The 25,735-nt window shown below is 48.1% G+C and overlaps 5 protein-coding genes and 1 long non-coding RNA gene across 6 annotated transcripts; 5 read left to right on the plus strand and 1 right to left on the minus strand.

The window, feature by feature from the left end:
• Positions 1-5: 5 nt before the first annotated feature.
• Positions 6-1,873, plus strand: lgals3b (lectin, galactoside binding soluble 3b; the record flags this gene model as incomplete). Its single annotated transcript, XM_084013868.1, has 5 exons — positions 6-81; positions 326-735; positions 952-1,040; positions 1,150-1,318; positions 1,507-1,873. Coding segments are annotated over 5 exons (903 nt in total), but the record flags the coding sequence as incomplete, so codon positions are not given.
• Positions 1,874-3,039: 1,166 nt separating this feature from the next.
• fbxo34 (F-box protein 34) lies at positions 3,040-7,231 on the plus strand. Its single transcript, XM_084013045.1, has 3 exons — positions 3,040-3,285; positions 4,343-4,447; positions 4,757-7,231. Exon 3 carries the CDS (start codon positions 4,764-4,766, stop codon positions 6,567-6,569), a length of 1,806 nt encoding a protein of 601 aa, XP_083869171.1. The 5' UTR covers positions 3,040-3,285; positions 4,343-4,447; positions 4,757-4,763; the 3' UTR covers positions 6,570-7,231.
• A 174-nt stretch (positions 7,232-7,405) lies between these two features.
• On the minus strand, positions 7,406-11,476 carry jmjd7 (jumonji domain containing 7). The gene is made up of 9 exons (XM_084013065.1): positions 11,275-11,476; positions 10,735-10,888; positions 10,512-10,650; positions 10,059-10,173; positions 9,280-9,336; positions 8,456-8,551; positions 8,260-8,336; positions 7,954-8,113; positions 7,406-7,561 (listed from the first exon to the last, which is right to left on the minus strand). The coding sequence occupies exons 1-9, from the start codon at positions 11,321-11,323 to the stop codon at positions 7,473-7,475; spliced, it is 936 nt and encodes a 311-aa protein (XP_083869191.1). The 5' UTR covers positions 11,324-11,476; the 3' UTR covers positions 7,406-7,472.
• Positions 11,477-11,872: 396 nt separating this feature from the next.
• Positions 11,873-16,273, plus strand: tbpl2 (TATA box binding protein like 2). The gene is made up of 8 exons (XM_084013066.1): positions 11,873-11,985; positions 12,378-12,561; positions 12,978-13,197; positions 13,604-13,691; positions 14,112-14,203; positions 14,280-14,447; positions 15,470-15,564; positions 16,136-16,273. Exons 1-8 carry the CDS (start codon positions 11,938-11,940, stop codon positions 16,210-16,212), a joined length of 972 nt encoding a protein of 323 aa, XP_083869192.1. The 5' UTR covers positions 11,873-11,937; the 3' UTR covers positions 16,213-16,273.
• LOC311016284 lies at positions 14,578-15,055 on the plus strand. The gene is made up of 2 exons (XR_014597468.1): positions 14,578-14,673; positions 14,886-15,055. It is a non-coding gene; the product is annotated as an uncharacterized lncRNA (long non-coding RNA).
• Positions 16,274-16,930: 657 nt separating the features above from the next.
• atg14 (autophagy related 14) lies at positions 16,931-22,391 on the plus strand. Its single transcript, XM_084013765.1, has 11 exons — positions 16,931-17,465; positions 17,951-18,013; positions 18,813-18,855; positions 19,070-19,151; positions 19,264-19,501; positions 19,585-19,829; positions 20,178-20,295; positions 20,381-20,471; positions 20,740-20,825; positions 20,952-21,126; positions 21,259-22,391. Exons 1-11 carry the CDS (start codon positions 17,185-17,187, stop codon positions 21,379-21,381), a joined length of 1,545 nt encoding a protein of 514 aa, XP_083869891.1. The 5' UTR covers positions 16,931-17,184; the 3' UTR covers positions 21,382-22,391.
• The last annotated feature ends 3,344 nt before the right edge of the window (positions 22,392-25,735 follow it).

Raw genomic sequence — 25,735 nt, forward strand, 5'->3', positions numbered from 1 at the left:
TCGGTGATTGGCCGTCGAATGACAACAAGCAGGCAGCAGGCGGACCTTGGCCCGGGCAACCCAACAATCCCACCTGGCCAGGTACGCTCATCATCATCACACTCTCATTCTGGCTTTCACATTCTTCTGGTGACATCAGGTTTCATTTGTTCATAATAATTAGTGATACTTGATCTCATTGGTTCCTGAACATAATGTATGTTAATTAATGCCGGATGTAAAACCGAGAGTAGACCAGATCTGAGCTGTGATGGGTTCGTCCCTACGGAGCAGACTACCATAGTCCAAACATCTGGTCCGACAAAGAGATCATGTGTTCATCCAGCTCAGCCCAATAACCCCACCTGGCCCGGAGGTCCACCTGCTTCCAACCCCACCTGGCCTGGAGGGCAGTCTGGAGGAGGGGCCTGGCCCAGCCAGCCGAATCAGCCCAGCCAGCCTTCCTGGCCCTCACCCAACCCCCCACCCTCTGGACCTGGAGGGCAGTCTGGAGGAGGGGCCTGGCCCAGCCAGCCCAACCAGCCCAACCAGCCTTCCTGGCCCTCACCCAACCCCCCACCCTCCGGACCTGGAGGGCAGTCTGGAGGAGGGGCCTGGCCCAGCCAGCCAAACCAGCCCGGACCTGGAGGATGGCCCAATCCTGGACCCGGACCTGGACCCGGACCTGGACCTGGACCTGGTTATGGACCTGGACCCGGTTATGGACCTGGACCCACTGCCCCTCAAAAGTCTCTGGTGAGACAGAGAGAGAGATGGATGATAATGGATGGATGGATGATGGATGGATGATGGATGATGATGGCTGGATGGATGGATGGATGATGAAGATGGATGATGGATGGATGGATGGATGATGATGGATGATGGATGGATGATGATGGATGGATGGATGATGGATGGATGGATGATGATGGATGATGGGTGGAGTTAACAGCTGTTTCCTGTTGATAGGCGGTTCCATACAACCAACTTCTGCCCAACGGTGTTTTTGAAAACTTGCTCATCACCATCAAAGGAACCATCAAAGCCAACTGTGACAGGTCGGTATGAACACATTCATAATGGATGGATGTCTGAATGGTCACATACTATCATGAAGTTCAATCCTCTGGTGGATTCAGTTGATCCATGATGGTCTCTGGCTTTCAGGATCACAGTGGATTTGGGCACAGCTCAAGACCTGGCCTTCCACTTTAACCCCCGCTTCAATGAGGGGGGCCGGAAGGTGGTCGTCAGGAACTCCTGCATCGGGAAGAAATGGGGCAAAGAGGAGCGAGACCTGCCCCACTTCCCTTTTGTCCAGGGGCAACCGTTTGAGGTGACAGATAGAATTCCTGCTGAACATTTAGGGATTTATCTTAATAATGAGCAAAGGTCCTTTTTAGCTTCTTGTTCATCAACAATGACACTGAGGTGTTGGAGGGTTCCCTGAATGCACAATGAAGTTCAGTTAAAGAGCCAGTCAGGCGGCGTGATGATGAGGAGTTTGTGGTTTTGTCGTTGCAGATGAAGATCATGTGCACCAGCAGAGAGTTCAAGGTCGCCGTCAACAACTCTCACCTGCTGACCTTCCAACACCGGATCACCAACCTGAGATCCATCAACAAACTCAGCATCTACAACGACCTCACCCTGTCCCAGGTCCTCGTTGAGAATGTGCACTGAGGCACATCACCGGATCCACTACACATCTACTCAAGATCCACTGGAGATCTGTCGGTGGTTCACCAGAGATCTACTGTGGATCCAGCAGAGATCTGTCGGTGGTTCACCAGAGATCTACTGTGGATCCAGGAGAGATCTGTAGGTGGTACAAGGAAACTTTGGTTCAGTGTGTCTCACAAAAATATCACAATAAAGGGTTCTTCTTTCATTTGTTGGAGTTTGTCTCTGTTTGTATCAGTGCTCCTGACCTCTGGTTCCTGACCTCTGACTCCTGACCTCTGACTCCTGAGTTCTGATTCTTGACCTCTGCCTCCTGACCTCTGACTCCTGAACTCTGACTCCTGACTTCTGCCTCCTGAACCCTGACTCCTGAGTGCTGGTTCCTGACCTCTGACTCCTGACCTCTGGTTGCTGACCTCTAACTCCTGACCTCTGGTTCCTGACCTATGACTCCTGAGTTCTGGTTTCTGACCTCGTTCTGACCGGTTCTACAGTGCCTTAAAGATGCATCCTCCCTGCTGGCCACCAGGGGGCGACTCCTCTCTGGTTGTATAGAAGTCTATGAGAAAATGGTCCTACTTCTGTCTTGATGTATTATCTCAGTAAACATTGTAAACATGATTTTATGGTCTCCATCTCTAGTTTCAAGTCTTTTTCAATCCAGCATGATGTTCATTTAGTACATTATGGTCCATTTAGAGTCCACCAGACCAGAAAGCAGGGGATGCTTTAGGGGGCGGGGCTACCTTGACTTGGCTGATTGACAAGTCACTGTTCTCATCTTACAACAGGTGTGTCAAACTGATCCAGTAAAGGGTCAGGTTTTCATTCCAACCAAGCAAGAACACACCTGACTCGACTTATTCACCTACCTGATTGGCCTTCACACCTTGATTGATTGGATCAGGTGTGTTCTTGCTTGGTTGGAATGAAAACCTGCAGCCACAGCGGCCCTTTACTGGATCAGTTTGACACACCTGTCTTACAACTTTAAACCTTTCTCAGTGTGATTTCACTGCCAATCTCAGCTGTCATTGGGTGAAGGCGGGGTTCACCCTGGACAGGTCGCCAGTCCATCGCAGGGCAGACATGTAGAGACAGACAATCATTCACGCACACATTCAAATCTACAGGCAATTTAGAGTGGAGGAATCCAGAGTAATAATAATAATAATAATAATAACAATGCTAAAAAATAATTTAAAAAAAATAGGTCTTTGAAACATGCCGGGGTTAACATAAATAAAGAGAGAGAGACACTGAAATTATTGTCTCAGAGTGAGGTCACAATGTTTTCTTTAAAACCTGTTTCTGTCGCAGCATCGCCGTTTTTATAGATGATCTTTGGCAGCCTCGCTACGTCATGACGCAGCGGCTCCAGCTGGACGTCACTCGGCCAGTAGCTGTTAGTTAGCTCCGAGGAGCGAACAGGTCCAGGATCTCCGTCTCAAAGCAACCGTTTAACAACTAAAAACAACATCCCACGGCCAGCGGACGGAAGACCCGGACCCGGACCCGGACCCAGACCCGGACGGAAGACCCGGAGAGACATTAACGGAACGAACAACGCGAGTTGTGCGGGATTTCGTCGCCAGCGGCAGCAGCTTGTTCCTACACCAGGTTAGTTGACCCTCGGCCTCGGCTGCGTCCGGCGGTAAGCTGCAGCGTCCGGCGGTTGGCTGCTGCCGCTACAGTCGTCGGTAGTCAGACTCGTTCGCCTGGATGCTAAACACTCGTCTGTTGTTGCTGTTTTGCTGCCCTGTAGCGCCGTGTCGCTTAGCCACGGAGGCTAGTCAGTTAGCCAGGTGTATCATGGCGCCGGACGGCCGCGGCTGCTACATGCTAGTTAGCACTGCGGCTAGCAAAGTTGTTGACTTCTCTCGGAGGTGAGCTCCGTTTCCGGGTTGTTTGTTTGTTTGGTTATCAGCGTGTCTGCAGTGACGTCAGCTAACCTGTGTGTGTGTGTGTGTGTGTGTGTGTGTGTGTGTGTGTGTGTGTGTGTGTGTGTGTGTGTGTGTGTGTGTGTGTGTGTGTGTGTGGAAGCTGTTCCTCGCGCACGTGAGACTGTGCCTGGTGGAAACTTAAGAGAACTATCCACTCCAATACAACATTTATGATGCATGATATTATATTATTATAGAGAACAAACTCCTCATGTTTTCATGACAACCGTTTACTGGGACTTTGGCTTTAAAGCATTAAGATCACGTCACAGATACCATCAATTTGTCAATAAGTCAAGTATGGATCAATAATATGTGTGACTGAAGATATTATATGGACTGTTTCATTAGAATCCTCTTGCTCCGCATTTGTCTATGACGTCACACTTGTTGCTGCCTGTCAGTCGCCCCCTGATGGCTGCATTGAAGCCCCTGAGAGTCTTATTAACTACGTATTTATTTAGTAGTTATTTATATATTAAAAATTGCTACGGAAATTGGTTTCTGGAAGACACCTCCTGGTCTCGTTGAGTCCTCGGCAGGCTGGACCTCCAGACTCCAGCTGGTCTCAGACCTGCAGAAACACCTGAGCCTTCAGCTCAGACCTCGGTCTGCTGACCGTCGGGCTGATCTCAGACCTGCAGATGTTCAGAGGGAAACATGTTCACACATGTGGAGGAATGTTCCCACCGCCTCGGTCATGTGACGTGTGTGTGTGTGTGTGTGTCCTGAAGGGGCGGAGCCTGAGGGGAGACGGTGTCTGAAGGATCTGATGAGCTGTCACTCAAACCAGGACCACGCCTCCAAGCAGCAGCAGCCAATCAGCACGCAGCCTGCAGGTAAACCCAGCTTCCTGTTCACATGTTCATTGATGTTAAAAACGCCAAAGCTACATAAACTACAACTCCCAGGGTGCATTTCTATACCAACTATTTAATCACTGATAATCACTCTAATCGCACTTAAATCTGAATTCAGCTGGGGCTCATGGGTATTGTAGTCTTTAGAGAACAACCTGTACCTGTGGTTAAAGAGACTTCCTCTCCAGTACCAACGCTGTCTCTGATTGATCCAGACGGTCCTAGATGTAAAATGAATCGTCACCTGTTTGAGTCACGATGATGTCACCGTCTGTCTCCGTTTCTCAGGACCATCATGCACCTGAAGTCCTACCCGAAACTTGTACGCTTGGACACGTCCGTCGTTCTGACGACTCAGCGCAGCAGCTTGTTCGTGAGCCAACAGGGGGCGCCGCTGAGGACCTGCAGCAGTAACCATGGCAACATCAACCATGGCAGCAGTAGCCGCCTCCCGTTCGGCGTCATCTCCACCAATGTGCGGCGCTGTAACAATGCCAACACCGTCAGCAGCGCCGTGGTGTCACTGCGGCTGAAAGCGCCGCCGCGTGGTGCTGCCCTGCAGCCGCTCCTCCCGGCACCGCCGGACGGCGAGGATGACTTGCTGCCACTGCGCCAGACCGCCGCGGGGGACACCGATGCCTCGCTGGACACCGATGCCTCGCTGGACATATGGACCGTCATCAAGCCGGGACACGTCCGGGAGAAGATTGCCATCTTCGCTCCAGAAGCGGAGCGGACGCACGGCGCCGGGGACAGTGAACGCAGCTCGGACGGCGTCCCTGGCGGCGGCTGGGACAGGAAGCACCATGCCGCGGCAGGGCACTCACGGCCTGCCAAGGCGAAGGGAAGTTGGGAGGAGAACTGCCGCGCAAAACGGCGCCGCAGGTCGGAACAAGACCAGAACCTCGAGCAGGACCCAAGGACCCGGGTCCAGGACACAATGCAGAAACCACGGCACCCAGACTCACCGCAGTGTGGTGGCGGGGACGAGGAGGCGGAGCCTAACGTGTCAGTGGTGGAGATGGTAGCGTTTCTGGAGCAGAGAGCCGGCGAGCAGCAGCGGGACTCCAAACACCCGCTGGCCCTCCAGAGGACCTGCACCACCATCATCCTGTCCAGAGCCCCGCCCCCCGAGGGCAGGGGGGAGTCAGAGGGCAGGGGGGAGGGGTCGGAGTTCAGGGGGGAGGAGCCAGAGAGCGTCAGGGTGTCAGACATGGTGGCAAAGCTAGAGTCGGAGTGTCTGAGGAGGAGGACTGAAGGAAACCTGTCCCGGAGCAACAGCCTGAGGAGGGCGGTGGGCCGGGTCCTGCTCGCCACCGCGGATCAGAGTCTGGACCCCTGCCAGCCGCCATCGCCCTCATCCATGACCTCGTCGTCGTCAGCTCAGAGTATAGATGCTCTGACCACGCCCCCCTCAGGTGAAGCCAGGGGGGCGGAGACAATGAGCGCCACAGAAGCCCCACCCCCTCTGGTGGAGCCAATCCCCGGCTTCCTGTTTTTGTCTCCTGCCCTGGAGCCTCTCCCCCTTCGCCACAGGATAACCATTGACCTGTGTCACAGCCAATCAGAGAAGAGGAGGAGGAGGAAGGCTGCCAGGGCTCTGGAGGAGGCCGCCGTGGTGCCTCTGAGCCGGCATGCGTCGGCGTCGCAGGACTTCCTCTTGATGCGTCAGCGTCTGCAGCAGCTGCTGGAGCCGACGCCGCTGCTTGCAGCGCTGCCGCCTCACCTGCTGCTGCAGGTCTTTCTGCTGCTGTCTACGCGGTCCCTCGCCGCGCTCAAGTGCAGCTGCCGCTACTTTAACGCCTTCATCGATGACTACGGCGTGCGGCCCGCAGACTCCCTCTGGGTGGTCGACCCCCGATACCGCGACGACCCCTGCAAGCAGTGCAAGCGGCGGCGGCGTGGCGGCAGTGACGTATCGCTGTGCCGCTGGCACCACAAGCCGTACTGCCAGGCGATGCCGTACGGCCCCGGGTACTGGATGTGCTGCCATGGCGCCCACAGGGACGCGCCCGGCTGCAACGTGGGTCTCCACGACAACCGCTGGGTGCCAGCGTTCCACCGCCACCAGTGTGCCGATTTACAGGAGGACTCGCCATGACGACTGACAGAAAAGCGTGCATGTGTGTGTGTGGTTTGTTTGTGTGTGTGAGAGAGAGAGAGAGAAAGACGGCTCCCATGATGCAACAGCAGGTTAGATTTCTGCTTCATGAGCTGCTTGATGTCACTCAGCTGAGCGGCGCCCCGTGATGCTCCACCATCACAGCGTACATCTGATCACTCGTTAGTGACCCGGAGGAGGAGGGGTCCCGGACAGGACCTCCTCCTCCTCCGATGATCACATGATCCGGAGGTTAACATTAAAATTAGATCCCAGATGTTTAAAAGCAAACGTTTGAATCTCTTCGGCTCCAGTTGATGGCGGCGGTTTCCTGTTGCCCGTGAGGAGGCAGAGCTTCAGTTTATCTGCACCTTGTTTGTTTACACTTGTACATAATCATAATGAGTTTAAAACTTCAATCAGCGGCTGAGCGATAATCACTCAATGTTGTTGAAGAGAGGAAACGTGGCCTTGAGTCTCGGAGACGTGCTATAACTGACTGACTATATATATATATATATATATATATATATATATATATTAAAAAAGAATATCGGGAGAAAAACAAGCGACCTTTGACCTTCGGAGAATTTTTTTTTTAGGGTTTGTTGGTTTCCTGTCTGCTGGTTGTTTAATAAAGTGCTTTCTCATTGGTTCTCATTTACACGGCTGCTCCTCTTTTATTTCCCCTCAGATTCAATCAGACTGATAAATTACCTTGCTCACAGTCTGGAACCACAGTTCCCACAATGCATTGTGTATGATGCACCGCCGGCTCCTGTCCACCAGGGCAAACGCCTCATTAACATATTTAAATCTCAATGGAATCAGACTTCTGCAGAGATTCAAACCAAACTTTATTCTACAGTTAATCCGTGTCACTTCATCACCATCCCGATGATGTCACGTCGACCCCGTGACCTCCGTCAGATTCTCCAGCAGCTGGAAGTAGTTATACTTGATGTCGTAGTCCATGTCGTACCAGAAGTTCACTGCAGCAGAGAGACAACAGCTGAGAGGAGCATCACCATGACAATGCCGGCCTGTTCAGGTGCGGCGTATGTAGCTGCGTGGTGCGTTCAGGTGCGGTGTATGTAGCTGCGTGGTGCGTTCAGGTGCGGTGTATGTAGCTGCGTGGTGCGTTCAGGTGCAGCGTATGTAGCTGCGTGGTGCGTTCAGGTGCGGCGTATGTAGCTGCGTGGTGCGTTCAGGTGCAGCGTATGTAGCTGCGTGGTGCGTTCAGGTGCGGCGTATGTAGCTGCGTGGTGCGTTCAGGTGCGGCGTATGTAGCTGCGTGGTGCGTTCAGGTGCGGCGTATGTAGCTGCGTGGTGCGTTCAGGTGCGGTGTATGTAGCTGCGTGGTGCGTTCAGGTGCGGTGGGTACCTGCGATGCAGCCGTGGGACTGGGTGACGTGGTGGAACCAGAGCGAGGGCAGGTACAGCATCTCTCCGGCCTTCACGCTGCAGCGGAGTGGGCGGGCCCTTCGGTATTGTGGGTACTGGTCCAGGTCTGGGTCAAGAGGGTCCAGAGGGATCCAAGGGACCTTGGGGGGGTTGTTCATATTGTTCATATCGTCGCATGACTAGAGTCTATCATAGTGCGCCAGAATAATAAATAATGTGATTAAACATCTAAATGGTGTTTAAAACGGAGCAGACGGCGCTGAGATGAACAGACACCTGAACGCACCTTCTCAGCGTCGTTCTGATCGATGACCTCGAACTCACCGTCGTCCCGCTGACGGTACACTGCCGGCTGATACGCACCTGACGGAGACAGGTTGCTACGGTTACTGGAGAATATGCAGTGTGGTTACCACGGTTACTGTAGGGGGGGGTTACTATGGCCGTGGTCAACATGATGGCTGGGTGGTTGCTATGGTTACCGTAGGGGATGAAAGGTCGGTCAGTGGGAGGCAGCAGGATGAAGTTTTTCTCTCCAGAAATCACACAGTACAGATTCTCATAGTGGTCTTTGTGCACTGAAACACAAACACACACAGGAAGGTATCTTCCAGTTATCCCTAACCCTAACAAAGGCAATCAGAGGTCAGAGGTCACACGACGCTGGTTATCGACTCGGTAAGTCAACCCAGGTTTTCCCTGTTGAGCTATGAGTGCGTGCACATGAAAGAGGCGGGGCTTGTAGCATTTGACCAATCGCGAACATGGATCAGTCTACGGCAGCGGAGTGGCATATTTCACGTACGAGGATCTTACAGAAATACGAAAAAGTTAAACATAATACAAAATCTCTCTCACCCCTTTAACTCACGCTGTCCTCCCGCAATAAAAGGCCGAAAAAATAACTTTAAACAAATGGTGTTGCTGAGATGTATTTTTATAACGTGGTGTTCAACAATATCAGCCTCATTCTTTCAGCTGCAATCCCGGCGGTGTAAAAAATAAAAGAAATATAAAAACATAATTCAAAGTGGTAAGTCGGCTGTACACTGACACAGAAAAGTCATTCCCTCTGATGAGAATCTGAATCTCTCATATAAAACATCGCCAGGGACAGAAAAGGGGTTTTGTCGTTCATGATCTGCCACCAAGCTTTTTTTTCCCCCTTCACTAAGCCCAAAGCCCAAATCCTGCTTCCTAGTCCAGGCCTCTGGATCCGGACGGCTGAGAACCTTCACAGACTCCACGTTTATTTAGAGATAAGTTAGTTGTTATTGTTTTCATGTGTGTTGTGTTCAGGGCTTACTGGACGTGACAGCGCTCGCCTCCCCGAGCCAAAAATTCACGGCATCTGGTAACTTTCCTAAAAGAAGAGAAATAGAGTGAAAGAATTAGATTCTCTCTTCATCAAATATACGGAGAAAAAAATACAACAAATATTAATGAAGAAAACAATTAATCACAAGCTGCTGCCACAAAGCAACCTCATCTTTGAAATTAAATCAAGAAATATTCACTTAGTTAACTGTTAAATTAACACTGTTTATAATTTTTCAATTACCAAATTAAATGTGTTTCAAAGCCTCGTTGACAAAGAGCTAAACATGACAACTGACTTAAAAACACTGGAATAAGATTATTATTGTTATTATTATTATTATTAATAATGTGTAGAATGTAATAGAGAGCTCAGTGTTCATAACACAGAGCGACCGGGTCCTCTGAGAGAACGATGGAGAAACCAGGTCCTTCTGAGGGACCAGGTCCCAGGTCCTTCTGAGAGACCAGGTCAAAATCCACGATGTCGCCAGCCAAAATGCCGAACTTGGAAAACGTCATCCACAAACCAAAGTGTGACGTCACCATGACGATGACATCACTTCCTGTATGACTGTGACAGGTGGTGTTTAAATCTGTTAAGTGGTCTCTGTACTGTACTATACTATAATACTAGTCCTTCACAGTATTTATATAGACCGGGGTTTTGTGCAAAATGTGATGACCCCAGGTGAGACCGGTACCCCCGCCCCAGGTGAGACCGGTACCCCCAAGACGAGCATGGTCCCGTCTGAGTGGTGGACTCACCGAGTGCGGTGCTCATCCAGGACACGTGAGGCTCCAGGTCGTCTGTAAGTTCAGGAAGCTCCTCCAGCAGGTTGGAGCACTGCTTCTGTACGTAGACCACCCCCGGCTGCTGGACCTGCACCCAGACCCGGACCCCAACACGCTGTTACTGCAGCACAAGTACTAATACCACACTGTACATCCCTGCTGCTGGACCCGGACCCCCAACACACCTTCTACTAGTACTACTGGTATAAATGCATATGGATGTATGTGTATGTAAATATAAATATGTATGTGTGTATGCTGAAAAGCACCCATCATCATTTGTTATTGATTATATCTTATATGGTGAGCAGTACTAAGTAGTACTACTGTAGGGGGCAGCAGTACTCCTGTGAGAAGTACTCCTGTACTCCTGTAGGGGGCAGCAGTACTCGGGAGTATCCTGTAGGGGGCAGCAGCACGTCTCACCTTCCCCTCGATGATGTCGAGGACAGAAGAGAAGGTCATGCGGCGCTCCTCTGGCATCACGAAACGGTCGCCGTTGACAGCGTCGGCAAGGCCGTTGGGCGTCAGGGCCACGCTGATGACCTTTGACCCCACCTTCTCCCTACAGACGGCAAACAGGAAGCAGCTCTGAAGTCACATCCTGACACCACAGAAGAAGAAGAGTGGGTGGGCGGGGCTTCCTCACCTCAGGTACTGGGGGGTCCACCTGGACAGGGCCGGCCAGTGGCTGAAGGCGTGGCGGATGATGCAGGGCCGGTTCGGACCGACCCAGTCCCGGTAAAAGGCCAGTGGGTCAGGTGACCCCTCCAGGTAGGGCACTGATTGGTTCAGATACAGTTCTGCAAGGTCATCAATACACAATCACTGATCTGCTGAGTCAGCCCTGCACCAGGGACTGGTAGTACTAGTCTGTAGTACTAGTGAGTAGTATTATTAGTCAGTCGTAGTAGTACCAGTATTATTATTGTTGTAGTAGTAGAAGTACTAGTAGCAGTATACAGTAGTACTACCAGTAGTATTGTAGTAGTAGTAGTAGTATTGTGTAAGTAGTAATAGTGCTACCAGTAGTAGTGTAACAGTAGCAGTAGTAACAGTACTATTGTAGTAGTACTAGTGGTAGTAGTATTGTTGTAGTATTAGTAGTACTAGTGGAAGTATTGCAGTACTAGTAGTATTGTAATAGTAGTAGTGTTGAAGTACTAGTAGTACTAGTAGTACTCCTCACCGTGAGCCTCCAGTGAAAACTCAGACAAACGTTTCTTCACAGACTCCATTTTGTTTCTACGTCATCACACACAAGCAGCCGGAAGTCCGTCACAGAGACGGCGTTATATTTGTGATCAGATCGATCAGAAAGGAACACCGATCACTCCTGCGGTCCGCCTGTCAGACCTCCGAGCTTCACGGTGCCATGCTGCGTTGTTTACATCCGGTACGCATGCGCAGAGCGCCGTTCCTGCTGGTGAGCAGCAGCAGGTTTCCCCCTGCAGGAGGGAGGATGAACTGCACGCTGCTAAAAATCCCTTATTATAAGAACAATAATAGATGTTATTGTTATTATTACTGTTATAACAGGCTGGCTGCTGCAGCAGACACCAGTCTACACACTTTATCCCTCATTTAACTGTTTTCTAGTTGCTTTTATTTATTTGTGACATGTTATTCTTTATTGTTGTCATTCTTAAATTCTATTTTTGCTGTTTTCCTGAATGAGAGCAGATTTATGGATCCAGTTCCAGGTGTTCGGAGAGCTGAAGGGGGTCAGCGGTCTGGGTTCAGCAGTCTGAGTCCAGCTGGAGTCTCTCTGAGGCTTGATGAGTCTGGATTAGATGCAGCTGTGCAGCTCCCAGTCTGGATCCAGGTCCTCTGTGGTCCGCTGTGGTTCTACATGGACGAGTCGGCGTTGGAACGTTACTTTGATGACTCCATTGCAAATGTGAGTACAAACTATAAAACTTTATTTAAATCCATCAGTGAAACAGAACCTCCACATCTAATAGTTTTGTCACATTTTTGTCGGCAGAAAACATTTGAAAATGTTTGACACGACGTGTTTGATCTGTTTAAAGACGCATTCACTCATTAAAACACACCAGATCTAAAGTCAGCTGTTGAATTTCAAGTTTTAGTCCACAAATTTACAAATGTACACCAAACACCTCTTTCTGACATCAATGTGTAACATGTTGAGATTATAGTTTTTAATCCTGAGATCAGAAGAATTGAAAAAGGTTAAAAGACAAATAGTGAAGAGCATGTAAAACATATCTTTAAAACAAAATATAACAACAGATAAAATAGTTCTTTGATTTTATTTTTTTACTGTAGGAATCTGATTTCATTTTGGAGGAGGAGCTTGGCCTTCAGAGCCACGCCCCCCATCCCCAGGGCCGCGCCCCCTCCCATCTGTTGGTGAAGGCGGGGCCAGGCAGAGAGCCGGGGGAGGTTCTCGACCTCAGCTTCCTACCTGATGAGCTCAGCACGCAGGACGGGCCGAGTCATGACAGCACAGGTATGACATCATCCCTGATGACGTAATGAAATAAAAACCTCTCAGCTGGCTTCTGTGTTTTGCTTCAATGTTGATTTTTTGGATTAAAATCTAATCTGAATGCCTTCATGACTTTAATAAAACCCTTTGAACTGCTAAGATAATAAATACATATATTGTATTGTATTTCTGGGACAGATGTTGACAGATTCTTATTTGTAGAAGAGTTTGCTGGATCCAATAAAAACTTTAAAACAACAAACTACCAATATACTTTTAAAGTAGATACAAGTATTTGTACACAGAAGACGTCTCAGGTCTCCTGACGAGGTCTGACAGAGGGGGCGCGGCCTCTGGCAGGTCACATGGATCTGTAATGTGGGCGTGGCCTCTGGCTGGTCACATGGATCAGGATCACCTGTGGTCTTCTGTTTCAGCGGACAGTCAGGCTGCAGCTCTGGACGTGTCTCAGGACAGCGGCATCTGTCCAGACTACAACTCCCAGGATGCCATGGCAGCAGCAGCTGAGCCCCAGCAGGGGGCATCCATGTCGGGGCTGGTGACGGTCGCCTCCCCCTTCTGTCCCATGACTCCCATGACCCCCATGACCCCCATGACCCCTGTGACTGAGAAGTCGGGAATCATCCCACAGTTACAGTAAGTGACTACAGCTGTAGTACCGGTACATCATCTGCAGTCCTTCATCTGTAGTACCAGTACTTCATCTGTAGTACTGGTACATCATCTGTACAACCAGTACTTCATCTGTAGTACTGGTATGTCATCTGTAGTACCGCTACTTCATCTGTAGTACCAGTTCTTCATCTGTAGTACCGCTACTTCATCTGTAGTACCGCTACTTCATCTGTAGTACGATGCATCATCTGTAGACCCGGTACTACAGATGACGTACTATACATGATGCACTACAGATGTAGTGTAGATGTTCACTACTGGTTTGAGTCTGAACATGCTGCCTGCAGGTGCTGTGTGAGAATCTAACATACTGGTGTTGTGTTCACGTGCTGCAGTCTATAAAATAAATGTGTGTCTGCGTTTGCAGGAACATTGTCTCCACAGTGAACCTGGGTTGTCCTCTGGACCTGAAGTTCATCGCCCTCCAGGCCAGAAATGCAGAGTACAACCCAAAGGTAGCCACACTAGTAGTCACATGGTAGAGTACTACCAAAAGGTAGCCACTCTAGCAGTCACATTGCACAGTACTACCCAAAAGGTAGCCACTCTAGTAGTCACATGGCAGAGTACTACCCAAAAGGTAGCCACTCTAGTAGTCGCATGGCAGAGTACTACCCAAACGTAGCCACTCTAGTAGTCACATGGCAGAGTACTACACAAAGGTAGTCACTCTAGTAGTGACATGGCAGAGTACTACCCAAAGGAAGCCACTCTAGTAGTCACATGGCAGAGTACTACCCAAAGGTAGCCACACTAGTAGTAATATGTGCAGTAAACGTGATGTTTCAGCAGAATTTTCTGTTGTCTTGTTGTCTTATTGTTGTTGTCTTGTTGTGTTCTTGTTGTTGTCTTGTTGTTGTCTTGTTGTGTTCCAGCGTTTTGCAGCCGTCATCATGAGGATCAGAGAGCCGAGAACCACCGCGCTGATCTTCAGCTCCGGGAAGATGGTCTGTACAGGAGCCAAGAGGTCTGTCTGTCTACCTGTCTGTCTCCCTGTCTACCCGTCTGTATGCCTCTACGTGTTCACCTCCTTGTGTTTGCAGTGAGGAGCAGTCTCGCCTGGCAGCCAGGAAGTACGCCCGGGTGGTGCAGAAGCTCGGCTTCCCTGCACGCTTCCTGGACTTCAAGATCCAGAACATGGTGGCCAGCTGTGACGTCTGCTTCCCCATCAGACTGGAGGGACTGGTCCTGACACACCAGCAGTTCAGCAGGTAGGTCACATGACCACACAGGGTTAGCCTATCTTAGCACAAACACTGAAACTGCTAGCCTCAGTCTGTCAGAAGACAATACACTCCAACAACTACAAAGGTTGCTAGGTCCTGTTAGCCTAGAGTTAGCTTATGGTGCGTTCCATTTACCTCGGAAGTCGGAAGCCGGAGCTGGGAATGACGTCACGCCCGAGATATCAGCGTTTCAGTTACAAAGTCGGAAAAAGTAGCCAACGGCCAAAAACGGAAGAGGAAACAAGATGGCTACATCTACAAAAGTTATTCTCGTGCTTGCCTTGTCTGAATATAAACACCTTCTGGACAAATATGCGGTCCTTCTGCAACCTGCAAACACGGTGGATTAAGAGAAAACACAAAGTCTTTCTACGTATTTCATTGTTTACAAAAAGTATCGATCGCCCTTTGATCGGTCATCAGTAACTTTACTGTTTACAACCGGGGCAGCCATCTTTAAATGTCAAGTCGGGCTTGTGTGGATCGTCCGACTTTCCGAGTCGGAAATCCGACCTCGGGGCTCGTTCCAGTTGAAATTTCCGACTCGGAGCTCGGATATCCCGATTTCCGAGTACAACTGGAACGCACCATTATATTGCTTGTTAGCCGAGAGTTTCTAGTCTCTGTTAGCTGCTAGTTCCTGTTAGCGTAGAGTTACCTTCTAGTCTCTGTTAGCCTTTAGTTCCTTTTAGCGTAAAGTTAGCTTCTAGTGCCTGTACATTTGTTGAAAGAATGAAACCACAACATATCATTAAAGTGAAAAAATAAAAACAAGTGTAGGTCCTCATCTGAGTGAAGTGGTAACTGTTCAGCAAGGATACCTTAAGTACAACAGTGCTATGGTCAAAGTGCTATAGGTAAGAACATAGAAGTGCAATATTTTTTTAAATGTTTTTACAGTTAGCGTACAGTTAGCTTCTAGTGCCTGTTAGCCTAGAGTTAGCTTCTAATCTCTGTTAGCTTCTAGTTCCTGTAAGCGTAGAGTTAGCTTCTTTTCATGCCCACAGCTATGAGCCGGAGCTGTTTCCAGGCCTCATCTACCGCATGGTGAAGCCTCGCATCGTCCTGCTCATCTTCGTATCCGGGAAAGTCGTTCTGACCGGTAATCACCTCGTACGCCTCCGCGAGCTGCTAAACCTTTAAATCCACTCAGTCACTTTGATTACGTCTCTAGGAAATGTAAATTTTATTATTTTATTATTATTTTTTGACAATAATCAGACAGCAGAAATACCAGGGGATCAGAATATAGCCATAAATCATAACTTAGTTTGTATAAATGTTATATAGGGTACACAGATTCAGGGTTTTAATATCTTTTTGTTTTGTTTTTAGAATTCAAAATTGCCTTAATGTTTTGTTCTAATTAATTTTTGAAAATTAAAAAATAGGTTTAAATGAAATTTTTTTGATTTTTGTATGTGAACTTTTGCAAGTAATTGTATCAAATGTATAATATCGTATTGGTTTGATTTGAGCGGAATAAGAATGTGACTCTATCCAATACAGATCTGGTGGTGATGAGATCATATTTCCATCATGATAGATAGATAGATAGATAGATAGGCAGGCAGGCAGGCAGTCAGTCAGTCAGTCAGTCAGTCAGGTAGACGGATGTGTGCATTTCCACACACTCTTTAATCAATAGTGTTAATAATCGTGTTGAATTCCAGGAGCTAAAGAACGAGCCGAGATCTACGAAGCGTTTGAGAACATTTATCCGATCCTGAGAGGCTTCAGGAAACAGTGAGGTCGACCTCTGACATCACTTCCTCTTTATTTGTAAATAGATAATATAAGTTTGTCGGCTGTTTGTTTGAGTCTCTTTTGCATGTTTCACCGTCCTAAAAGGAAATAAATAACTTGTTATCTTCTGAATCAGTGTGTTTACAGCTCATAAATCACAACTTTATGATTCAGATTTGAACCTATTTTATAATTAACAGACGAAGACATGGTGGGATTAGTATGCTAATGTTAACTATCTAATTCATAGTTAATAAAACATGTAAGTGTACAGTTACTCTTTAAGTGTAGCCTATTTGATGCTCATACTGTTGTACTTTTACTTGTAGCAGAGCAGTTCTAATACACTGGTATTACTGCTTTTCTTTAAACGTTTTATTATTTTTGGTGCATTACCGCCACCAACTGGTATGGAGTGTGGCTCAAATAACCTTATTATTAATAAAACAAAACAAACTAAGCAAAATAAATAAAATAAAACGAAAAACAAAAACAAACTAATGATATCCTAGTAATAATAATAAATAGGAATTAAACAAAACAAATGAAACAAAATACATTAAATAAAAAAAATAAAATAAAACAAACTGATCCAAATAATAACAATAATAATAATAACCACAACAACAACAACAACCTATATCTTTCCTTTAAACGGTTTGTTTTTTGATTGAAGTGATTCCTAGACTCCGCCCACAACAGTTACGTCAATTCATAAACAAACCTGTCACGTTTTGAGAGGAAACCGGAAGTGGCGGACTCGTTCATGTCGTCTCATCAAAACAAAAACATCTCGGTGTCAGCTAGTTGCTCGGTGCTCGTTTCACAGACATGACGGTGATTAAACGGAGACAATACAGTCCGACGGGAGACGCGGAGAAGTAGAACCCACCGAATGTCCGTCCTAGCTTTAGCTTTACGTTAGCGTAGCTGCTTAGCTTAGCTGCTTAGCTTAGCTCCTAGTTCTCCCTGCTCCATGGCGTCCTCAGCGGGGCGCCCACCGCTCGGCCTGGACCGTGCTGCCTCATCCTCGGGCCCTCATTCTGGTGGGAGGCCCCCTCTCCGGCCCCAGCATCACCCCCACCCGGCTCACTCCACCCCGGGCTGCGTGATGGTGGAGTCGGTGGACGACGCGGAGGGTTTGTACGTGGCGGTGGAGCGGTGCCCCCTGTGCAGCACCTCCCGCCGCAGGCTGACCTGTGCCCGCTGCGTCCAGGAAGGGGACTTCGTGTACTTCGACGGGAGAAACACCGAGAGGTAAGAAGTTCAGTGTTTTGGATACTGGAATCCTCGCCTGTGCTCTGTTGCACTTTCATTGACAATGCCGAACTCCATAGACGGAATTGGGAATTTTACAGTGGTCTTAGTTTTTCCGCAAGCAAACATGATATATCAGGTTTTAAATGAGGCTGCTATAAACACATGAATCATCTCTACACTTCGGCATTCATATCAGGATTCAAAGCAACATGAATTCACACAAACCACATGTTTTTTCACGACTGGCGGAAGATGCGAGTGGGAATGACGAGGTGTCGCAGTAACAAATGTAGACTTTTTCTAAACAACCTTATATTATTATTTTTCAGATAGGAGTTAGATGTTTTTATACGCAGGTTTCTCTGTGAATCCCGACTTGTTTTCATGTGGCCGTACCGCGCCCAGGCACGCTTGAGCCCAAAGTCCGGATTGTTTGTCCAGTGTGGTCTCTGGATGACATAAATGTGTTTGTTTGTCTGCAGATATGTTGAAAAGTTGGAGCGACTGAAGCAGCTGACGGAGGAGAAGGAGCAGCTGCAGCAGAGGTGAACACGCCACGCCCAGTCTATAAGCCACGCCCCCGTTATATAAGCCACACCCACTATGGGGTTCTCGGGGGCTTCTCTGGGAACACACTAGCTGCGTTTCAATAACAGTTTGAGTCGCCCTCGCTCACTTGCCCTCAGCCCTTGCTATGACGTCACACGGAGGCCACTTGGAGGGCGGAGGGAAAGTGGGCGGAGGAGGAGTGAAAGAGGTAAATGGAACACACCTGCCCTCGTTCACTAACAGCCCAGACAATCATGGATCAACCACACGTTGTTGGAGTAGCGCTATACTGCCTATTCCAAATTACACAAAATATGCGGAGACTCATTTCATTGAGACAAAGACGTATTCTACGCTTGATGGCAATACGGCTGCTTATTTACTTACACTTGGTGGTGAATAGACAGCAGACACTGGTGTTTAAGGTTCATTATCGCCACCGCATGGACATATTTTTCGTGCACCACTGCAATGCATTGTGGGTGATATACAGCTCTGAAGTGGCCATCGTTGTTCACTCAGCCCTCAAGGGTCGATCTCACGGAGTTCACTTCAGCTGTTCAGGGAAATGGAACAGCCCTTAAGATGGCGGCGGGGATTCCCCCGAGGGCAAGTGCTTAGGGCAAGTGAGCGAGGGCGACTCAAACTGTTATTGAAACGCAGCTACTAACGTTAGCCTTAGCGGTTGTAAACCAGGAAGGGGCGGGGCTTCTCTAGGAACACGTGCTAACGTTAGCATTAGCAGCTGTAGAACTGCGTGGATGTGTTACGAGTCTGAACGTCTTCTGTCCTCAGAGTCGTCCGGGACCTGGACCAGAACCTGCAGGCCGACGAGATGGTGAGTCCAGTACTTCTTATAAGTACTCCTTATTAGTACTTCTCATTAGTATTTATTTGTACTTGTCATTAGTACTTTGTATTAGTACTCCTTATTAGTACTTCTTATTAGTGCTTATTAGTACTTCTTATAAGTACTCCATATTAGTACTTCTCATTAGTACTTCTCATTAGTACTTGTCAGTACTTCATGTAACAGAATCCTGTCTCCTCAGAAATGGAAGATCATGTCGTGTAAGATGAAGATCGAGCAGCTGAAGGAGGCGGTCGCCGGGGGCAACGAGGAGGTGAAGAGCGGTGAGTTGCTGTATCTGTCCTCCTCCTGTAGATGAGGAGGAGGATACTCATCTTCATCTCTGTCCTCCTGTAGATGAGGAGACTCACCTTCATCTCTGTGCTCCTCCTGCAGATAAGGAAGTGCTCCTGCGCTCCCAGGAGGAGAGCCAGCGGCTGCAGCGCCGCGCCGTACGCCATCAGGAGAAGCGTGATAAGATCGAGCGCCACAACCGTCGCCTTGGCGACCTGCTGGAGCGTCGCAGCAGGGAGCTGCAGGGCCGCCTGGTCCAGCTAGGGGCTCTGAGGCGAGACCACATCCAGGAGCTCACCTCCCACATCTTCCCCACGCAGGAGGAGAAGCAGGGCAGCAGGTGAGACTAGGACCAGCGGGGGCTCCCCTGAAACCCAGCAGCAGCTTGTCCTAACATGTCCTCTGCCCCTGCGTGTCTCCCAGAGACCCCGCGGACGTGGCGGAGGAGTGCGACCCGGCGGAGTGCGACCCCGCGCTGACCTCCAGCACAGTGAGCGAGCTGGCTGAGGCCCGCAGGACCACGTACCTGTCTGGGCGCTGGATCTGGGACGACCAGAATGGAGAGACCATCATCAGTATCACGGGGGCGCCCGTCACGCTGCCTAGCAACGGGGATTGCTCTGCCTACTACAGCTGGGTGGAGGAGAAGAGCATCAATCAGGGCCCAGGTGAGGAGAGGGTGGGCAGTGGTGAGGGGGCGGGGCTTCATATGGAGCCTCCCAGGTAGAGCTGCAACCATCAGACTCTTAATAACATACAAACATCCTGTCTGTCTGTCCTCCTGTCTGTCTATCCTTCTGTCTGTCTGTCTGTCCTCCTGTCTGTCTATCCTCCTGTCTCCCTGTCTGTTCTCCTGTCTGTCTGTCCTCTTGTTGTCCTCCTGTCTGTCTGTCTGTCTGTCCTCCTGTCTGTCTGTCTGTCTATCCTCCTGTCTCCCTGTCTGTTCTCCTGTCTGTCTGTCCTCTTGTTGTCCTCCTGTCTGTCTGTCTGTCTGTCCCCCTGGCTCTCTGGTCTAGAGTTGGACCACATCAACCCGGCTCACACCATCAGCGCTGCTCTGTGTTACGCCACGCAGCTCGTGACCATCCTGTCTCACATCCTGGACGTCAACCTGCCCAAGAAGCTGTGCAACAGGTGAGACGGAAACCCCCGCTGCCTTCACTGTCACATGACAGCGTCGGGAGATCCCAGCTTCATCCTCAATGTGTTTGTTCCTCAGTGAGTTCTGTGGAGAGAACCTGAGCCGGTACCGGTTCACCAGAGCTCTGAGCAAGGTCAACGGGAATGTCCTGCACCTCTGCTTCTCCCAGGTAGGACCTTCTGGGGGGCTGGGGGACCAGGAGGGACTCTGGGGGAACTATGAGTGACTCTGGGGGACTAGGAGACACTCTGGGAGATTCTGGGGGAATAGGAGACACCCTGGGGGACTATGACAGACTCTGGGAGACTAGGACAGACTCTGGGAGACTAGGAGACACTCTGGGGGACTATGATAGAATCTGGGGGACTATAACAGACTCTGGGGGACTAGGAGAGACTCTGAGAGACTAGAGACCAGGTTCTGTTCTGTGTTTGCAGCATGTGGACAGTGAGAAGCTCCACCCTCATCACACTCTGAGGAACATCATGTTTCTGATCTCACCTGACAACAACAACCTGGGCAGGTGAGACACTCCTGTCTGTCCACCTGTCTGCCTGCAGGATATTTTGGATCCAGTCACGTTTATTCTGGTTTTATAAACATCAAACTGAAGCTGTTTATCTGACTGGTCTGGTCTGGTCTGGTCTAGGACGGGTCCGTTCGAGGTGAGTGCTGACCTGGAGGAGTCGATGGAGTTCGTGGAGCCGGAGGCAGCAGGACCGGCGGAGGAGAGTGGGGACGAGGCGGTGACTGACGAGGAGACAGACCTGGGGACGGACTGGGAGACCGTGCCCAGTCCCCGGTTCTGTGACATCCCATCACAGGTACCAAGACCTGGACCACATCACACGCACCTGTCAGACCGGTCTGTAGAGGGAGACCAGGTTCAGGAGCAGGTTCATATTTTATTAAAGAATTTAAAACAATATTCTAACACTAACATTCCCCCCCCCCAGGCCATGGATCTTTCCCAGAGTGCATTGCAGGTGTCCCAGCCCTCTGCTAACACCGGGGGGATGATCTCCTCTGCTGCTGCCTCCGTCACCTCCTGGTTCAGAGCTTACACCGGCCAGCGCTGACCCTCTGAGACCAGAACCACAGATCCTGAACCAGGTTCAGGCCGACTGGACTGGACTGGACTGAGGTCGGAGGTCATCAGCTGGATGAGGATTATGACTCTTTATGTAATTCTGCTCACCAGCATCTTTCTGAGCTTCAGAAGACGAGACAGGTCAAAGGGGACCGGCAGCAGGTCCACCAGAGTCCAGACCCACTAAGAGACACGTGTGATGGTCTTCTTCAGTCCTCCTGACAGGATTTAATAGCCTGTGGACTTAATTTAGAATCCATAATCAGTTCTTAAACAGGTTGATAATGGTTTATAATCACACTTTAACGCAGCGGCGTAGACAGGAAGTCAGGGGGGCCGAGACCAGCACAGACCCACTACAGACCACCCATCATAGACTACCACAGACCCATCATAGACTACCGCAGACCCACCCCAGACTCCTCCTCCTCCTTTATTATGATTGATATTAAATCTTCTCTTTTCTGCTGCATAAACACGAAAATACCTAGACCACACAAACAAGTACTGAGCGTTAATAACGTGTTATAAACCATTTATTACATGTTTATGAAGTGATCATTCATGTTTAATAGAGTGTTAATAACTTGCTGTTCACCACAAAGGGAAAGTTTCTGCTTTTATTTTTTAAATCTTCTTGGTGTGTGAAGACGGACTCAAAAGATGACTGTTTCCTGTTTACAAACCTGAAAACTGACATCACGGACAGCCAATCAGAAGCCAGACTGCGTTTCTGAGGACGTCGACTAAAACGCATGAATGTAAACATGACGACTCGGCGTTTCTTCCTGTTGAAGGAACTCGTTGAAAGACGTTTCTGATTAAATCTGTTTTCTGCTTTGAATTTTCTGAAGTTTTCTCTTTAGAAAAAAACAGTCATGACATCATCCAGAGGTGGATTCACTGGATCGAGCAAGACCCACGTGGGCTGGTTCACCACAGCTGGAGGAACCCAGTATAAAGTATTGATCTGTGATTTAATATCAATAACCAGTTGAAAAGGATGCTGCAATAAAACCTGTAAAAAGTGCTGAGTCATGCTTTGTTCGGTCTGTCTGCAAGACCACAAAATGACTACTTTTAAAATGCTGGTTTTCTGAATGGAGTCACCAGAAAACAATTACACAAAACAACAATAGAGACTAAGCCCCGCCCCTTCCTGTTAACTTGGTTAGATACGTCACCGGGGGGGGGGGGGAGCATTTGTAAGTGTATGTTTTATATGTGATCCAGATTCTCATCGGAGGGAATGACTTTTCTGTGTCAGCGTACAGCCGACTCACCGCTCTGAATTATGATTTTATGTTTATTTTATTTGCTCCCAAGTCCGTTTTACACCGCCGGGATTGCAGCTGAAAGAATGAGGCTGATATTGTCGTACGTCATGTCATTCTGGACTTTGTGCAGCAGAATTGTAGCTTTTACTATTTTCGACCAGATAAAACAATTTTCCTATTTTGGGAACACAGAGAGAATTCCTCCATTTCCAAGGATTTCTTATTTCTTCCATGTGTTTTTGAGCACTGGTGGACATTGGAGCAAATTATTCAACTCAGATGATGTGTGTGTGTGTGTGTGTTGAAAAATATGTCAGGAGTGCGTGTGTGGTTGTGTGCAGTGAGGATGTGTGCATCTTTGTAGGAGTGTACATATTTTTCATTCACTCAGTTTCATGTGTCTTTGAAGTATTGAAATAAAAAAAATGATGAAAAATGAATATTTAATAGTTATGACCAGGACTGATGCTATTTTTAAAAAATGACTAAAAAAAATGGAAAAAAAAGTTATCATTTTATGGCACTTTTTTGACAGACATTTTTGTTCTCAAAGGGTCAGTGTGAGTTTTCTTTTAAATCTGACACTACACAAAAAATAATAATGCATCAAAATCAATATTTTTGCTAATCATTGACCTATCCCAGACTGTGATTATGTGACCACTGTGACCAGTTTGCATTGAGTATATGGGAAATAATTCATGTTTTTTTTTTTTTTTTCATAAAAAAAATGATATATATATATATATATATTTTTTTTTTTTCTTAAAAAAATGTTATGACATTTTTTTTAATATACTTTATATACTGTGACCCTTATATATATATATATATATATTTATTATTATTTTTTCATTAAAAAAAATTATATATATTTATTTAATTTTTTTTCATTAAAAAAATATATATATATTATTTTTAATTATGAAAACAAAAAATATATATATATAAGGGTCACAGTGAAAAATCTGACACTACACAAAAATAATGTATAAAAATCAAAAAAATTTCATGTCTTGAGTTTTTTTTTTCATAAAAAACCCCAGTGACATTATGTACAGAAACTGGCATTTTAAGGTTTAAAATCTTGAGAATTAATTTGTATTTAATAGTTATGATCACGACTGATTCTGATTAAAAATATGTAAAGGATTTAAATTAAAGTTATTTTTCGGCCTTTTATTGCAGGAGGACAGCGTGCGAGTTAAAGGGGCGAGAGAGAGACGACATGCAGCAGGACAGATTTGAACCCGTGACCGTTGCAGGGAGCCTCGGTACATGGGGCGGTAACTCTACCACTGAGCTATCAGCACACTCATCACATCAATTCAATCACTCAGATCTAGTGCTGTTATGATGGGGCATCACACAATGTTTTTGATGTGAAATATCAGACTGTAGAAATACACCAGCAGGTAGAAGTACACTCTAAGTAGTAAATCTCCTCTAATGATCTCACAACAAGCTTCAACAGGAACTATAGTGATCTTTAACACACTGTGCACATGAGTGTTTACTGCACAGATCCTCTTTGCGCCACAGATTAGTGTGCTAGCAATGTTTGGTATGCAGCCCTGCAGAGAGATCACTGGGTCACAGCAAGACCTGCAGGTGGACCAGGACCAGACAGGTGTTCCAGTCCAGCATCCATCCTTCAGAGGACTGAATGTGTCCCAGTCTGTCATCCAGCTCGCGATCTTCAGAGAACGACATCGCATCTATTCGGTAAGTTAGAGGTTGAGTAGGTGGCACTACTCAGAAACACTTCTTGGGGGCGGGGCTTTGAACAGGTCGGAATGAAGGGCGGGGCTTTAAACAGAGGTTTAAACAAAGGGCGGGGCTTTGAACAATAGTTTGGCGATGCATTCAAGCCAAAATCTTTGTGGTTTTTATAAATGACCGACTCTGCCTTTAATCTCACCCTGCTAAATGTCCACTTACTGGCATTTCTGGAGCTTTTGGTCAAATCTCATTATCCAGCAGAAACATTCAAATGTGAAACTCTTTCTGGGAGACTCATTCGTCCATGCTGAAGATTAGTGTGTGTGTGTGTGTGTGTGTGGGGGGGTATTAGCTGGTGGAGTTCAGCAGCTTCTGGTTTCACGATGAAGTCGTCGATTCTGTTTCTGCTGCCTTTCTTCTGTTTGTCTCCAGCCGTCAGTCAGGGACCCTCGGAGGCTGACAGGACAGGGGACGGGGTCAGGAGCAGCGTCCCTCCGGAGATCCCCGTCCTGTGGGACGAGCTGCTGGGTTTGAAGGATCTGGTTCTGATCCTGAAGGCGGTGGAGGTGGATCAGCGTCAGGCCCTGCGGAGCCTTGAGAGCCGGCTCAGAGACGGGCAGCTAGAGGCCCGGCAGCAGAGACAAGGTCTGGACCGGCTGGAGGAGAGCACGGCCCACCAGAGGGACCAGCTGGCGAGGCTGGAGGAGGACAGGAAGCTGCTGATGAAGCTGGAACTGAAGGTGGAGGAGCAGGAGGTGGAGAGCGCAGGTGGGTGATGGAGGAGGGGGAGGACAGGTTGATCTGGTGGAGAGAAATAAGATGTCGTTGCGTTGCTACATGCTAACATAGGTACACACCTGTCCATTTGAACCTGCCTTTGATGGATGGATGTTACTAGATTAGCTTAGCATGTTAGCTTGCTAACATTAGCACATTATAAGCAAACGCAGAGTCAGATTTACTGCATTGAGAGATGTTTGACTGCTCAGATCCAGCTCCAGCTCAGATCCATGAAAGACCAGACTCAGACTGCCTTTAGTGTGAACCCCCTGAGATCCTCTGGACTACATGAAATCCAGATGTTTGAGTCGGGTCTGTAGGACGCTGTCATCTGCGTAGAAATTTAACTGTGTGCTCACCAGAAGAAGAAGAACATGGAGCTCCAACATTGAGAAATCGTTTTCTAAACGTGTTTCTCTGTTTTAGTTCAAGACGTCAAGTTTTCATCTGAAGTGTCGACGCTTCAATTCAGACTGAACGCCAGCGAGAAGATGATTGAGGAGCTGACGACCAAGAACACAGGTGAGTCACCTGCTTACTGTTTACTACATATATATATATATA

Source organism: Eutrigla gurnardus, assembly GCF_963514095.1.
Source record: "Eutrigla gurnardus genome assembly, chromosome: 7".
Classification (NCBI taxonomy): Eukaryota; Metazoa; Chordata; class Actinopteri; order Perciformes; family Triglidae; genus Eutrigla; species Eutrigla gurnardus.